The 17185-nt window shown below is 40.4% G+C and overlaps 1 protein-coding gene across 3 annotated transcripts in view; it reads left to right on the forward strand.

Moving 5' to 3' along the window:
- Nucleotides 1-17185, forward strand: part of EIF4E3 (eukaryotic translation initiation factor 4E family member 3) — a 46317-nt gene that overhangs the window by 21897 nt on the left and 7235 nt on the right. Inside the window, exons 3-7 of one of the 3 annotated variants that reach the window (XM_025456574.3) lie at nt 2482-2576; nt 4222-4282; nt 6865-6931; nt 10347-10502; nt 14869-16886. In XM_025456574.3, coding sequence (XP_025312359.1) covers nt 2482-2576; nt 4222-4282; nt 6865-6931; nt 10347-10502; nt 14869-14915 — 426 coding nt within the window. In that variant the 3' untranslated portion in view covers nt 14916-16886. Of the gene's footprint in view, nt 1-2481; nt 2577-4221; nt 4283-6864; nt 6932-10346; nt 10503-11842; nt 16887-17185 lie in introns of those variants that run through there. The other 2 variants (XM_049098143.1, XM_049098142.1) reach the window with 2 other exon arrangements.

Here is a 17185-nt window from a genome sequence, read left to right on the forward strand (position 1 = left end):
AAGAACTTTGGCAGGGAGTGGTGAGGGTGGGTACTCTGGTTGAGGTGCTCCATTGCAAGGCTTGAAGTGTAACAACACCAAAGTCCTTTTAGTTAAAGCAGGGATTTTAATTCTAGCATAATTTTATCCATAAATTCTACACAGATCACTGCCACACCATTGGAGAAGTCCCAGACTAGAGCTAACCAGCATACTCAATGTTGTTAAGCGAATCTCCTGACAGGAAGACATCTTCAATAGGCATCCTTCATTCTGTGACTCCTTGACCTGGTCCATGGCTTCCAAGAGGAGAAAGATGTGCCTAAAGCATAGCAGTCAAAGGAAATGGCACAGTGGTTAAGATCACATTTTGGAATCAAACTGTGTGGCTTCAAATTCCACCTCTCTCTATTCACACTCACACCACAGGCAAATATTGGAGTCATGTTATCATTTGCACTAATGGTAACCCATTTATTAGGTAAATACTTCTATAAGGACAGATACTTGTTTGAGGATGTGCTGTTACTACTGATTTCAGCTATTCCCTGTATAGTGCCATGTTAGTATAAGGGATCAAAGTATTTTTTTATTTTAATTTATTTGAGAGAGAGAGACAAGTAGTGAGAGAATGAGCAAGGAGGAGAGGCAGAAGCAGGCTCCCTGTTGAACAGGGAGCCTGAGGCAGGGCTCGATCCCAGGATCCTGGGATCATGACCCGGCCCAAAGTCAGATACTTAACCAGCTGAACCACGTAGGTGCCCCAGGGATCAAGGTATTCTTGATCAGTCTACTGTCAGGTGGTTTTCTGATTTCAGTTTTATCTTACATGTCATTGTTGCTTTCCTTGCAATTAATTCAGCTTTAATTTTTATACCAGATAGGCTTGAACAACTCAAGGATTATCATTCAGCATACATGAAATTTAATTCCACTGCTCCACTACAGAGGCCCTGGGACTTATTTTTCTGGTTGTTCTTTTGTTTGTGCTGTTTTCCTCAGATCTTCTAGGACACCCAGACTTCACTTACCCTATTATACAGAGTGATACTTCTTATTTGTGTAGTAACTCTATGCATAGAGTTCATAATGTAGTGGTATGATGGCCTATTCCAAACAATCTGGGAGGGGCTTTTTTATTTGTAAACTCAATCCTTGTCCTAATCCTTGTGGTCATACCAAATGCTTACTTTTAGACAGATTAGTCTCTGTGCCTGCATTATGTATAAAACAAGAATAATAATTGCGCCCCCTCATGAGGTTGTCAGTAGGGCAGATTACATGCATATGTAGAAGTTCATAGACCAAATCCTGGCACTATTAGTACCTATACCTTTACTATGGTTACTATAATTCTTTTTTTAAAAATTTTTATTTATGATAGTCACAGAGAGAGAGAGAGAGAGAGAGAGAGGCAGAGACATAGGCAGAGGGAGAAGCAGGCTCCATGCACCGGGAGCCCAACGTGGGATTCGATCCCGGGTCTTCAGGATCGCGCCCTGGGCCAAAGGCAGGCGCCAAACCGCTGTGCCACCCAGGGATCCCGGTTACTATAATTCTTAATCTGTTTTTGTCCACCAGCTACTCTGTGTCTGAGTTAGTTCCAGCTGCCATAACAGAATATTATAGGCTGGGGAGCTTGACCAGTAGATACTGATTTCTCACAGTTCTGGAGGCTATAAGTTCAAGATCAGAGTGCTTGTATGGTTGGGTTCTGGTAAAGGCCATCTTCCTGGTTTATAGACAGGAAGACGGTTTATAGTTTATAGCTCTCTTGTATCCTCACATCATAGAGAAAAAGAGGGCTTGTTCTCTTCTTTTTCGTGTCAGGACACTAATCTCATCGTAGGGGCTGTCTTTCTGACCTGATTACCTCCTAAAGACCACACCTCCTAATACCATCCTATGGGAGGCTAGGGTGTCAGTATATAAATTTGGGGAGGACACAAACATGCAGTCCTATATTTTGGACAACTTGTTTTAGTAACTACTCCCTGTTCCTTCTAGGAGGGGAATGGAGAGAGTACATAAAGTGTTCCCTCTCTGCCTCCTCCTCTGTGAGCCATCCCCTAATCCAAAGCAGAACAGTTTCCTTCTGGGCTTAGAAAGAAGACAGTCTGTGTTAAAAGGAAATATGGTTCACTACATATATTCAGCACTTGAGTCTGTGTTAGATACCATCCACTTGCCAGAAAAGTCAATAGCAAGGTCCATGCCCAGTTTTACATGGAGATACATGGCATAGGGAGGTTTGCTTAATAACTATTGCTTCCTGTGAAGCATAGAACTTGGCCCAACATCAGCAAGGAACGTTCTTTAATGCTATGTTACAATTTGTAACAGAAAACTAGAAGGATTACTGAAAAGGAAATCTATTTTGAATGGATAGGACTTAATGAGAATCTGATTTTCTTCTTGTTTTCTTGAATGCATTAATTTTATAATCTAGTGGCATAGCGAATCAATACTGGGTATATTAAACAAGGTGTTTTTCTTTTGAAGATATTCTGGAGTGTGTACAATAACATCCCTCCTGTGACTAGCCTGCCTTTGAGATGTAGTTATCATTTAATGAGAGGAGAGAGGCGACCACTTTGGTAAGTGTATAACTTGTAATTTGAGGTTAAGGTGGGAGGGAAATGGTTGTGAACCTCATAAAATATTTACTTCATGCCAAATTGGAATGCCAAAGTCATTTTCTCCCAGTAATGATGGAAAGTAATTTTAGCTCTTACTTAATTATGAACGAAGCCGCTGCCCACTTTCCCCTTCACCCTGGGATCCACAATGATGAGTAGGTTTCTCAGTGTTCCCCACTGAACACCCCATTGTGGTCTCACCAAAAATAGGCCATTGTTAGCACGCCAAAGTTATGATGCAGCTCTTCGTATGGGGTGTTGCTTCATTTTGGTTTGTTTTCTCATTTGCACGATAATGGCCTGGATAGTGAACTGAAAAAGCTTCTAGGCTCATGGAAGATGAGGAACAGATGGAGTATCCATGTCTATACTGTATGCTTGAACTTCAGAGACATCTCTCACATGGACCACATAGAAAGTGTGGGAGACAGGTCAGGGCCCAGGGTCTAGATCCTTCTTTAATACCTTGGTGTAGTGATGAGGGTAGAAGATGATAAGCCAGTTTGTTTAACTGGAGTCCCAAATAAAGATATAACATATAAGAATTTATTCTTATGTCCTGTGTGTGTGTGTGTGTGTGTGTGTATTTAAGATACATTTATCTTGTATGTATATAAGAATATATCTCTTATACGTAAATTTATATATATAAATATATAAATAAAGAGTAAATTCTTATATTGTGTCCCTCAGCCATTCTAAGTAACTGAGATGTCCGTTCGGTAGGGCTGAATTGTGCCATACCTGAGCACTCACATTTCATTAGGAATCCCATGCTCTCCATCAGGTTTGCTTTGCTTTCCTCTGGGTCGCTGTAGTTTTTCAGACAGGCTCTCCCATTTGTGGTGGCAGAGTGGCTTTCATGAGTTCCAGTCTTACGCCCTCCAAGTTTGTCACTGTTAACCTTCACCAGACCCAGTAAGATGCCAGGGCTGGCTGTCATTGGCCAACCATGGATCCTTTACATCCCTGGCCAATCACAAGGACAGAAAGAGGTGGTATTTTCATAGGCAAACCTGGATCGTCAGCCCATCTTTGAGGCTGGGATGCGGAATCAACCCTATTGGAGTGGGTATGATGGAAAAGTAGGGGACAAGTAGCTCCTTAAAGGGAAACTGGGGTACTTTTACCAGACAAACAAGCAGATACTACACAGGAAAACACAGCAGATGCGCACCACAGGGACCAAGTCTCCTATAAGGCATACAGTGCGAAGTTGATATGAGAATCAGACAAGGCAATGTCATGAATGTGGTACTAAAACAGAAAGTCCTTCACGCATGTAAAGCACTTGCATTAATTTGTTCATCCCCAGATAGCATAGGGTACCTCTCATCACCACCTCTTCAAGATGAGAGGCTAGTATCCCATTGCCCACCCGCCACCACCGTGTGGCCACTGAATCCCACTTTCTTCCCTCCCCATCTTCACCCCCTTTCTCTTTCTTTCATTTGCCTCCTTTTCCAGTGAAAGGACTGGGGGGAGAGTTTATTCTAAGAATGCTCCATTGTTTGTTCATTTTAATGTCATCTGCTGTTAAACTAGATGCATGTAGAATTACTTAATCCTTGAGTGTAATTTTAAACCTTGGTCTCCAATCCAGGGAAGAGGAGAGTAATGCCAAGGGCGGCGTATGGAAGATGAAAGTCCCCAAGGACAGCACGGTAGGTTTGTTCTGATCCTCTTCTAGAACTGGCTGTGGTTGGGATTGTTGTTGACTGCCTATGGTGAGCATCTTGTACTTTTTAGGCAATCCACTTGGTAGTCTCAGAATAGGACTGGGGATGAGAAAGTCTGTTCTAACCTTCATGATTTTCTGCCCCACAGTGTCACCTTGAAAATGTAGTATCATATTTCTTTATACTACTATATATGTAGTAGTAGGACTATTAAAAATTCTGAAGAGCTACATGCTTCTAAACTTGACAGAAAGGCTGATTGTGACAGTCATTTCCTCACCAGCCATGACTAAGATGTGGACGTTGGTATACATGGTGAGAAGCAGATTCCTGACCACCAAAAGCTTGTCCTTCCTCCACTGAAGTTGGTGCAGAGACAGGGGATGCTTAGGAGGCTATCTTAGCATTCTTTGTGGTTCATGTGGGGCTGTACCCAGCCTCTCTGAGGGTTTCATGAGAGCCTTGTTGGTAGGACGGCCTGTTGAGACAACTAGTTTCTAGTGGCCAAGCTTCAGAAACTGAGATTTTCTAGAATAGGCTCAAATTTATCATACCGACAAAAGTGAACGTTCAAACCCATTCTTAAGCTTTGGGAAACCAAAACAGTTCTTTGAAAATGGATGAAAGGGCAGAAGCTACGAGAGTCACCTTTTCATGGTTTCTTTCATGTGGATAAGCTCAAAGAATTGCAGTGTCTCCTGAGACCCATAGGTTTGAGTCATTTCCCTGTAAGTCATTTCCCTAACCTCTTAAAGAGGTGACCAGATTTATTTGTTAATGATGCAGACTATCATCAAGATGCATAGCTCCAGGATTTGCCTGTTATTTGGCTTTCATAAAAAATGTCAGGGGAGTCAACAACCAGGCAAGGCCTGTGAAAATCCTCCTGTCACTCTTTGAAAGGAGAGAACATAAGTTGTTTTTAATTTCAATGAGGGCACGGTTTCCTTTTCATGTGCTTTATTGACTCACCCCAGACTTTGAGTTCTGGTAGAGACAATTGTGATGTCAGCATGTGGTGAGCAGTAGCTGACGGGCACATTTGCCCTTTCTCTCCTTGGCCATATGCAGTCACAAATAATAACATGTCCATGTCTGTACAAGTGTCCTCTTCATTCACTGTCACTTGTGGAGGAGTGGGAGTCTGGTGGGCCAAAGCTGTCTGATGTCACAACGGGGAAGGGCACTTCCCCTCCCCCCTAACTTCCTTGCAACGCCCTCAACTTCATCATGAACAGTGTAAGACACCGCAGGTGGGACGTAGAAAATGGAGAGGATGATTTCCAGAAGGGAGACAAGCAGAGCCAAAGGGAGCATCTAGGAAAGGGAAAATAAAATCCTCCTTGAGGACTGAAAGGTCATGGTGTTTAACTGCTGTCATCTTGGTTAAAAATTCAGCTAGGCTGCTTTCAGCTTATTAGAACATAGTAATAAACACTATTATTAATAGTTAATATGTAGCAAGCACCTGGCATAGAGCAGACATGCAGCTATTTATGGAACGGATCTTAAATGTTAGCTTTTTTTGCTGCAGTCACAATGCTAAGCCCATTGAATGCATTTGTTGACTAATTTCATGGTCACAACAACTCTGGGAGGTCAGCTCGTTGTTATTCCCTGCTCACCTACAGAAACTGATGCTCCCAGGGGTTGATAACCTGTCCCATCACAGACTAAACAGCCTGTCAGGATTCAAATTCAGTTCTGGGAGAATTCAGGGCCTGAAAACTCTGGCAAGGAATATGAATGGAACCAAGAACTTTTCGAGGGGGAATAACTGGAAAAACTTTCAGGCCTCCAGTTACTCCTAGGTGCCTGCTGGCTGGTAACTTGATGGCCTTAGTAGATCTTGGGTAGAAGGGACTCCAGGTTTCTCACTTGGGCATGTGTACCAATTCTTCTAGGGAGAGGCATGCATACCCACATCAAATTCTACCTCTTAACGTAAATAGTCTGTCTCTGGTGGATGGAAATTTCTAAGTATTCACTAAACCAGAAATTTCCCTAAGTGCTCATCACTTTGGTAACCTTTTATAAGTACCTCGTAAACTGCAGGAAAACAAAAGGAAGGGAGGGTTTTGGAGAGAATGATTTTACTAATAGCATTCAACTATAATCAATTGATACATTTTCAATCAGTGAAAGCTAAAGAAATTGGAACATGATAAGTCACTTGAAAGCATTCCCCATTCTTTTGAACTTCATCACAGGTTTCCCTAGAGATTCGCTTTGTGGCTTTGGACACAAAGTTTTATGGACACGGTTTGTGACTTTGGATCCCTCCTATCTATCTGTGGAAAGTTACTTGTAAAACAATACAGTATATGCCACGATTGTGAGTGTTGACACCTGTGACCTGGGGATGTCTGCGGGTGCCAAATATGGGCATGAACAGTGCATGTGAAGCTGAGGAAAATGTGACTTGTTCAGCTCCTGAAGATACTTGTCTAAAAATATATGTGTTGTTATTGGTTTTTTGTTTTTGTTTTTTATTTTATTTTATTTTATTTTACTTTATTTTATTTTTTGGTTTTGTTTGTTGTTTTTTTATTCTTTTCCCATGCCAGTCCACAGTTTGGAAAGAGTTGTTGTTAGCGACAATCGGGGAACAGTTCACAGACTGTGCCGCTGCAGGTAAAGAAGCTCATGCCGTCAGTCACCCACTCGTGTGTGCTTGGCTTGTGCTTGTCACTTGGAGAAGTTTGTTTCTGTGTGTTTGACTTTTGACATCTTTTGAAGTCATTTACTTGGTTAACTGTGAAGTTACAGGGGTTTTTTCATGTGACCATAGCGTTTCATGTTATGTGTGTGTGTACATGTGCATGTTTCTGTGTGTGTATTACATGTATGTACATATGTATATGTGCATATATCTTTCCCCACATAGCTCATCTTAATAGTATCCTCAAACATTTGTCCAAAAGAAATAGGCAGAAAGAAAAGAAAATTTGGATCTTAACACAGTTTGGGGGTGGGTTTCTCATTCTAGTTCCTCCAGAGGGGTAAGTTTTCTGTGGTGTCTGGCAGCGTGGGGAGTGAGGCAAGCACAGTTTTTTCTGTACTTCTTCCCAACCCCCACTAGTTTTTCCTCCCTCCTGTCCTACTCTTGGGCTCCTGCTCAGAGAGACTCACAAAGGCTAGGTGGGGATGTGCTCAACATTAGGACTTATGACCCCACAATTGAAGCTAAAATATAAGGTCCTCAGGCATTTTCAAATACTGAGTGAACTTCTCAGAGCCTCCGTAAGTCCATTTTAATTTTGCTTTGTGTTTATCATGAAACCATCCAAAAAGGAGACGAACTGAATTGCTTGTGTAACGTTTTGTTTTCTTTGTGGCTAATGCCTTCAGAATGCTCCTGAGGTAACATTTAGAATAACACTTTACCTATTTAGTTTTCAGTTAAAACATTTTTTTCTTAGCTAATTAGTACTGATTAATTAGTCCTCAGATGTCTCAGACGGGGCCATGGCAAGCTTCACATTCACCTACTAGCAGTTTCAATAATTCTCCTTTTGTTTTGCTTCCTTATTACACCAGCATTCATTCCCTTAAGACAAAACCTGGGTTAAGATGAAATTGTCTTCAAAGTACACATTCCTTCTGTTTTAACAGGGAATGGTTAGCAACTTCACAATATGGAGCCAAAAATACGTCCTAGGTATAATTATAAACACATAAATCCCTGGGAGAGGAAGTTTCCTGTGCGAATTATTCCTGTTTCCAGAACCAGGGAAAATAGTCTAAGTAATAATAAACAGGCAGGATTGAGTAAAGAAGGCCTGTTGTTCCATGGTTGACTTAGGAAATGAGTGCACCATTAACTGTCTGTTAAGCATTAGCTCTTCCATTACCCCAGCTCTGCCACCTGGAGCAAGTCAGCCAGTCTCTCTGGGCCTTGCTTTCCCCATCTTTAAACAGTGGCTCCTCCTAGCTCTTATACTGCCAGTACCCTAAAATAATTAGGGTTTTGCTGGTCAGTTCTACTTTAGAATATTACATGTTTGCTGACGGATCTGCCTTTGCATAAGAGTTGCAGCCTTTTACCACGCCGTTTCTGAAAGTGCTCTGCTAGTAGGAGCCGCCTAGTTACCAAAAGCCAAGCCAAACTGAAATCCTGACGGCTCAGCAGATTCAGCAGCCATCCATTACAGCACCCTCTGGCCAATAGCGTAGAAATGGGCTATCCCCAAAGACAGGAGAATGCTGTTTCCCTAAAAGGCTGATCTAGTGTCTTCATGGCCATTCTTGAGAATGCTAATGAAAATGGCGTGAGCAGGGCTTCCCGCTTCACTTGCTGATTTTCTGTTCACATAGAAGTTCTGATTGTGAGCTCAAGCAAGTATACATTGAAGGCATAAATTCAAAAATAAGAAACCTGAACCAAAACGGAATTTTCAACCCAACAGTGTTTCTTGCAGCTAAGGGATGGCTGTTTTTTTAGAAATTTTGATTTTAAGTGTGACATATCTACAGAAAAGTACACAAATTGTAATGTGTATAACTTGATAAATATTCACAAAGTAAACATCCAGATCTGTAACTGCATCCAGATCAGGGAACAAGCAGAACATTACCCACTGCCCCAAATCCTTCCTTGCCCTCCCTCCCCGCAAAGGTGGCCACCAATGGTCTGCTTCTGATACCATAGGCTGATTTTGCCTGTTTTCAAACATTTATATAAGTGGCATCACTTAGCGTCAAGTCATACACATTTAGCCAGGATCAAATTCATTTTAAAAGAAAAGAAGGAAGAAAGGGAGGGAGGGAAGGAAGGAATACACAAAGGAATTACTTTACTGAAGATGAATGCCTTTGGTAAACTGAATGGGCCCTCCTTTAAATTGTATCAGAATACTAGGATGTTTTAACCCCCAGGCAGAAAACTGGAAAAATTGATGGTATAAATATTTAGATGCACAGATTGAGAGCAAATTAGGCAAATTGCACAAAGCATATTAACTACAGCAAAAGTTCCGAATTTTGATAATGCTCATCTTCTGCATTTTACTTATAGATGCTGAGCATGCAAGTACAGAGGGTCGACCCTGTATCATTAATAGGGCATGAGCACATAAACCAGGAGTAAAAACTCTTTACTCCTGTCATTTTGCTGCAAAATAATGTACACAAAGTAGGAGGAAGGAAGCATATGAACGGGTACAAAACCTTTTCTATCCAGCCACCATTCTCCCAATATCTACAAAAGAGGCCCCAACCCAGAATTTAAAAATAAATTAAAAACCTACATTAATCAATATCAATGAATGCTTTCATGTCCATTCACAGAAGCACTAGAAGAGCAGAGCTACACTCAGAAGATATTTACTCGTATTTTATATACAGTGCTGACAGATGGGTATTGGTTCCTTAACTCAAAGTTCAAAATGCCAAAACCTGGCAGGGAATGGCCAGAGAGGGAGCACTGGAGAGCAATAAGAATTGAAAGGACAGACAAGCAAACCACAAAAAAAAAAAAAAAGAAAAAGAAAACCAGCATGAGCAACTTGGAGAACAGAACCTACAGTCTGGGTCCAGTTAGTATTGGGGCAAATAGCACTAACCACCCCACGATCTCTGAACACTTGGCAGGCAGTCAGGAGAAATACTTGCTGTTCTTAACAAAGACAGTCAAGCATCGAGGAAAAAGTTCATTTGAGTTCACTTGGCTTTCAGAGGACAGAGCATTATGCAACCCATTTTAGAAAAAGTCTCATCAAAACAGGCTAAGAAGAAATAAGTCAAAAAAGCTTTGGTAACACGTTAAAAAGGATAAATTACTTATCTGGAAAAATTCGTTTGGCTGGAACATGATGTTTATCTAAGTCCCTGGATCAACGTAATGTGCCTGTTACAGCTTTTTTGTCCACTAACTTGCTTTTGTCCAGAGGCTTCCCTTAGAAAAACAGTATTTATTTTGTGTTCTCTTGTCCCACCTTCTTTTTATGATCTTATCCATAATTTACAGCTAAGATGAGAAGTGCTTAAAAAACAACACAGACAGACCGGGAATTATCACCCATTTCTTTCTTCTCTGCCTTCCCCCCAGATGACGAAGTAATAGGAGTCAGCGTCAGCGTTCGGGACCGGGAGGATGTCGTCCAAGTCTGGAATGTAAATGCCTCTTTAGTGGGTGAAGCCACTGTGCTAGAAAAGATCTATGAACTTCTGCCCCACATATCTTTTAAAGCCGTATTTTATAAACGTAAGTCTTTATTTTCAGTTATTAATTTCTAGCTTATTCTATCAGTACTCTTAAAGACGGAGTCGATGTTGCACGTGAGGTAAAGGTAGAATCACTCCAAATTCTGTAATCCAGAAAATAACTCCTAAAATACGCATAAGTGTTTCAAAAGACGAAAGTTCAAGTCTCAAGAAATTAAAATGAGATTTTACTGTCACCTGAACACATGGATCAGAAAAGGTGACGCGTATTTTATTTGTTATTTCAGATTTTTAAAACTGATCTTAAATTTGTCATGCTCAGGAAAAAAAACTACCTTCTATTTGAAGCAACAATAACAAAAATGTTATTGTATGAGCTGGCAGGTAAGACATTCAATCATCCCTTCATAAACAGGAATTTATAATGTATAACATCTGTATTTGTGGAGGAACTTGTTCTGAGCGCAGGGGTGATTGAATGTCCTACTGAAATGCTAATACTTCCTCATTACGGGAGACCGTGACACAGAACGAAAGAGAATTCACGCACGGTGGTGAAATGTTAACAGTATGAATAGCTGTGTGGACCCATTGTTTCCATCATGATTCATGTTCATTGCTTTTGTGTGCTCTTTTGAAAAAGTCATCTTTTTTCATAATGAAAACAGCTTAGTGCTATTAAACCAATGTTTGGTAGATCAAACTGCAGGTTACACTTTTAACAGTGGGTTCGAGGAAAGTATTGACAGCACTACACATACATCTGATAAATTCCTATTTCCCAAACTGTTCCAAGAGTCAGTAACCAAATTTTTGTTAACTGTGTGGTATTTCATTGATTCTAAGATGCCTTTGATGATAAGTATTATTTTACTATTACTAAGAAAGAAAAATAAAAGGCTTCCAATTAAACTATGATGCATTATTGATTCTAGGGTTCTTCCAATGTGGGCTGGGGAGCGCATCTTAGTCTTATTGAAATACACTCCATTATCGTTTAACTTTTCCCAACCCCTTGCCAAAAAGAGAAAAAAAAAGCAAACGTTCTTTTGGGATCATCTTGGTATGATAGAGGTTATTAAAACAAAGACCTCCCTCAAAGGAATCATAAAATCACAGGCTAAATGATTTAGATTTTAAGCAACAAGACTGGTATGTTGCTGCAGATATTCAGCAGGTGCTTAGCTTCTGAATTTTCAATGAAAGTTTAAATAAAAGAGACAGGAAGATGGCCCTGCAGAAGTCGATTCTTAGCTGTACAGTATGGAAATTGCACATTTGTAGATGCAACTTTCAATTGGGGAACATTAATTGTATTTTCAGCCTAGATATTAATTAAAAGGTCACCAAGGGTCTTTTCTTGTTTTTCTACTTCACAAGACTAACTTTCTGGAAGAAAATGTATTTCATGGCCATTTATGAATGGGGCTACAACATTCGTTACCACCTTTGAACCAGCTCCACATTTGACTCAAAAGGAGAGAGAAGCAATTTGGAGTCATCAAGTCAGGCACTCTGAATTTTTGTTCCCCTTCAACTGTGTGACCTCAAGCAAGTCACACCTTCTCATCCTTTTACTTACTGGTCAAAATATTGAGGAGGTTGGTCTTAAATGATCTCCAAGGTTCCTTCTACTTCAATATTCTCTGATTAAATTTCTAAGTAACACGGTTAGCAGCAGGTCCAAGATGATAGGAGTATTTCACTAGAAAATTAAGCCACAGAGTTGTTAGGCTAGTTGTTAGGGCAGTGGTAATAATCAGGTAAGACGGAACAAGGATGAGTCACTGCTTAGTTGTGATGGCTTGGAGGGAGGGGAAAGGCAAGCCAAATAAGGGGGAGAAGTTGCAACCTGGCCAGTTGAATCAAGCTGAATAGATGCCCTAAAGATGGATGCCATTGTGAAGTTTGTGAGTAATGCAGAACTGGCTAGGGTCTCCGTAGAAATCCATATTTTAATGGCATAAATTAACATTTAAAGACTCAGAGATTATTCAAATAAAAATTTGAATTGGAAAAAACAAGCAATTCTCTTTATTTTATATAAAGCAGGCAGTCCTTTACTCAGTAGGATTATTGTACACCACGTGCTGCAGAATTGATTTGGAAAAATGAGGTTTGGGCAGAATTCTTATTCACAGCATGATGAAGAACAGTCGTAGGGTGAGCTAAGTTAGCAATGGCCAACTCCATGCTTTTATTCTGTCTTGTTAAAAGGATCCTGGTGTAAGTATTCACAAGGGTACAGAAGCCAGGTGACATGGCAGGTTTTCCATGTAGAAGGAGCCCAAGCGCATTTGGTCAAGGCCTCCAGCAGGGGAGATGAGGAGTGGGCTCTTGTTTGGTTATACATGATTTGGATACAGATGAATTATTTGACTGAGATACTCACAGTGTACAGAGGACGCTTCCCCCCACCCCAGCCCTATGTTTCCCCCATGCCGATTCTGTTCTGTTCTTCAGAGCAGCTGAATGACATCTTTTCTGATATGAGAATACTTAGAGCAGAGGTTGGCAAAGTATGAACCTTATGCCAGACCTGCCCCCTCCTTGTCTTCTTTGGTAGGGGCTGCAGCTAAGAATGGTTTTTCACATTTTTAAATGGTTGGAAAAAATCAAGGGAAGAACGACATTTCGTAACACATGAAAACTGTATGAAATTCAAATTTCAGTGTCCATATATAGATAAAGCGTATTGGCACCTAGCAGTGCCCATTTGTGCACATTTCGCGTATGGCTGCTTTAGTGCTAACAGTGGCAGAGTTCATCATTAGGACAGAGAACCTGTGGCCTGCAAAGTATAAATTATTTATTCTCTGCCCCTTTCCAGAGCAAGTTCTCTTGACTCCTGGTTTCAAGAATTCTATATTCTTTTTTAGCCAAGGCTCACCTAAGGCTGAAAGAACGTCTATCTCGCAGGCCTCCCCTATTTCTGAACGTTCTATTCTGTCTCCACAGCCTGTCAGTCGCAGGACTTCAGTATCTCAGCCATGACCGCCCCAGACTGTCCCTCACATTTAGAGTAATAAAAAATCTCTGGACAGTCCATATCTCTTGATTTATCCCTTGGAGCCCAGCATCACTGAGAGGTCTGGGGCTTCTCCTTTGACTCTGCAACACTGTATATTTTACTGCAGAACAGCCCATATTTGCTTCGGTCCTGGCTCTAAAAGTCTGCTTTAAAAAGAAAAAAAAAAACATAAAAGGTTAAATATTTGTGAAGTTCTACATGCAAAAAGCATTTTGTTAAATCATTTTTGGTTGTAGGCTATCCTTAGGAATTTGGCCAGCCCAGGGTAACCCTGGGAGCTGTAGGGTACACTTTGCCCAGGTTTCATCCAACTGAAGAACAGGTTGGGGTAAACATCCAGGATGAGGGGGAGATGGTCCCTTGCCCACCCTTTCACCCCTTCAGACACTAGTCTGAAGAATCCAATCTATATTCAAAGCAGAGAAATAGGAGGGGCTTGACAGGTGAAATGGGCCAGCCCATCGGTGCCTTCCCAGGACATGCCATTCACTGCCCATAGGGGGAGGGTGTAGGGAGACAAAGCACAGAGAATTCTGAGTTGCCTTTGGCTTTATCAGACCCAAGCCTCAGGGACCTTTCCCCTCAAAAGAAGAGGATCTGCCCTGCCTTCATGATGATGCTTAGCCAGATTCTAGGAAAAGAGGACTTTGACACTTGGCCTTTTTTGCCTTGGAGAAAATGTTATATATTTTATGAATGTCTCATTTCTCACTTCTACTTTATAAAATTTTAAGTCTTTGAACAATATTTTTGATGGCATATTTTTTTTAATTCTAGCATTCCTAACTGTATTAGTGATTTGCAAGCCAGACAACAGGACTGGAAAAAAAAAAAAATCAAAACCATTGGAAAAAAAAAAAAAACCCATCAGTTTTAGGAAATTTCACTTCCCACAGAGAGGGTTCTCAGAGGTGGGGGGGGGGGGGGCGTAATACGATTGCTTACCCCGTTGTGTTCTTTGCTTTGCTTTATTTTTGTTTTATTTTATTTTTAAAGATAGGTCTGTGCATGGCCCCGGCGTGGGTAACATTGGGTTCCCCTGCCCCATGCATCCTGTGGGGTGCATCCCCCACCCCATAGCACTGAAGGCCCCACATATTCTCTTCATCAGCCCGTGGGGATTACTCATCCTCTCGGCACAGCAAGAAGAAACAGGCAGCATGCCCATTGCTTGTTTATTCCTTGTTTTAATTTTCATGATTACGTTTCTCAGGAAATGCACGCCTTAGCTAACAGTTACTGGCACAAAAAAAGGTATTTGCGTTCTTGCCAGCCTTTGGGAAAACTGAATGAGATGCCTTAGAGAAGGGTTGCCCCATCCTTTGCTTAAAGTTTTCTTTCCTTTTTTTCTTTTTTGTTTTTTTCTGTCCTTTAGCCCATGAAGAGCATCATGCTTTTGAAGGTGGACGTGGAAAACACTAATTGCACACTCTGTAAAGAATTCTTTGTCCTTTGCTGATTGGTTTTGGAAACGGTCTTAACAGGAGGGAGAGTGAAGAGAAGACTTGCCGAAGCCCGATGCTGGTCCATTTAGAGTGGGTTTCTGTCCTTGCAGATGGGGCAATTAGGGCTCAAAGTGGCAGGTGGGGTGGGGGTGGGGGGCTGTGTGGGTTTCTACCGTCACATTACTTGCTTTTTTTTTTTTTTTTTTTTTTTGGCTTTCTAAATTCTCTGTTCTTTCCACTCTGGGTTTTATTATTTTTTTTTTTTGTCCTTTTAAATTTCCTTATTCAGTCTAATTATTGTTTTCTACACTCCCCTTTCATTGAGGCACAAGAAATCGGTTTCCCTTTAAGTAGCTCTGCTGTACCTAGTTAATGAGAATATGCCTAATCGTGACAATACTGCTTTTGAAAACCACAGTGTACTTGCAGGAATACTAGCTTGGTGAAACCTGTCTTGATTATTTGTTGTGACACATTCCTACACACTGTGCACTGGGCATTGTTTTTTTCTGTCCCAGGGAAAAGAAAAACCATACTTATTCTGATTTTGCACTGACAGCACACACATCTTTTATTTTTCCTTTTTTAAACTTTTTTTTTTAGCGATAAAAGGAAAATAATAGTTGGGTTGCCTAACATGAAAACTATAATCACGGTTGAACATCAGGATATAAATCAAACTCTAGGTCTTCACAACCTCTATGGAAGTATTTCTAACCAGAATTTCAACTTGGCCTTTTCAAAGGATAGGCGTAGAGTGGTAGCAAAGGATTTTTCCTGGTAGGAAACCTTGTATTTCTGATTGGAAGAGGGAGTGATATTTTAATTGTTTGAATTAAAGCTGCTTCTGAATTTTGGGGTTGTGTGCCCACTGAGGGCTTTCCACATCCTCTCGAACACACTTTGTTAGATTTTCCCTTTTTCCTGCTCACACAGTATGTCATTTCCAATAATCAATAGCCCTCCTGCCTGGGCAGCTCTCCCCTGCCTTTTTCATTTAGGAGCATCAAGGTAAACCTCATTTCCAGGATCAATGTGAACATTGACAAAGTGGAACTTTTGAGTGCATTCTGTTGATGCTAATTTTTTGGAATTGTTAATATATGTTGCATTATGTTACCAAAGAAATATTGGTTTTAGTAGAAGGAAATGGCCACCCTCTAAAACACTGAGACTTTTTCAAAATGTGTTCATTTCCCTCTCTTGACTCTGCCAAGCTTCCTACTGCTTTTACCTGAAAAAGGCAGGGCCACTTGAAGACACTTCCTCCTGCTGGCTTTTTTCTGAAACCAGGGAGCTAGTGCACGCTTATATATTTCACAAAAGGGCCCAGTGCTCAGAACTTCGTTGTACCCAGGGTTTTTAATCCCTCTTGCAGTATTGACCAGCAGAGAGAAATGGGGTCACTTTAAGCCTCCAACCTGCATTTGTAAATAAAATTTTCCATTTGAACATCCTAAAAAGACTTTCAGCAATCTCTTTATGAAAGTTGTGCCCTTCACTTGCATTACTAACCACATCAACCATAATCTCAAGGATTGTAGTTTTAAAAAAAACTCCTTCATTTCTAAATGAGTTTCTTCAGTGATTTCAGAATGAGGCTATAAGGGTATGAGACCCATTTTTCAAAAGCCTGGAACTTGCTTCTCTAAACATTGTACTAACATCCAACTTATTTTTAAATTATTCATCAAGGATTTTTTAAAAATTATTCTGAACATGAATTTAAATTCTTTTTTTATAATATAAGTATTTTTCTGATAGATTAGAAAAAAAAAGAATAATTGACCTATCTTTGTTTTAATTGTCATATATATTTCCATAAGTAAATGGATTTTGAAGTATTTTATTTTTTTGAACTTTATTTAAAGCATTGTGATGACATGTTCAGCTTCTGCATGTATGTAGCCTTTGAAGAAAAAAAATAAATAGGAATGCTAGGCTCACATTAACGTTTTTGAGTTTCTGTTGTTTGTGATCATGGCACACGGCTTTACGCACAAAGTAGGTTTTTACCCCAGAGAACTTCTGCACCAATTTCTGACCCTGCGGAAAATACCAACTGTGAGAAGGACTTAATTTGCCAAATGTTAAGAACCTATTATCTAAATTACTTTAAGAGTGGATTTTGTCAGATTTTGCTTTGGAAATTGTTTTAATTGAATATTTAGTTCCTAATAGACTTTGTATGAACTAAGCTGATTTAATCAGTCTAAAAACCTCTCATTACCTTCTTGGATTAAAGAA

This window comes from Canis lupus, chromosome 20, assembly GCF_003254725.2.
Source record: "Canis lupus dingo isolate Sandy chromosome 20, ASM325472v2, whole genome shotgun sequence".
Taxonomy (NCBI): Eukaryota; Metazoa; Chordata; class Mammalia; order Carnivora; family Canidae; genus Canis; species Canis lupus.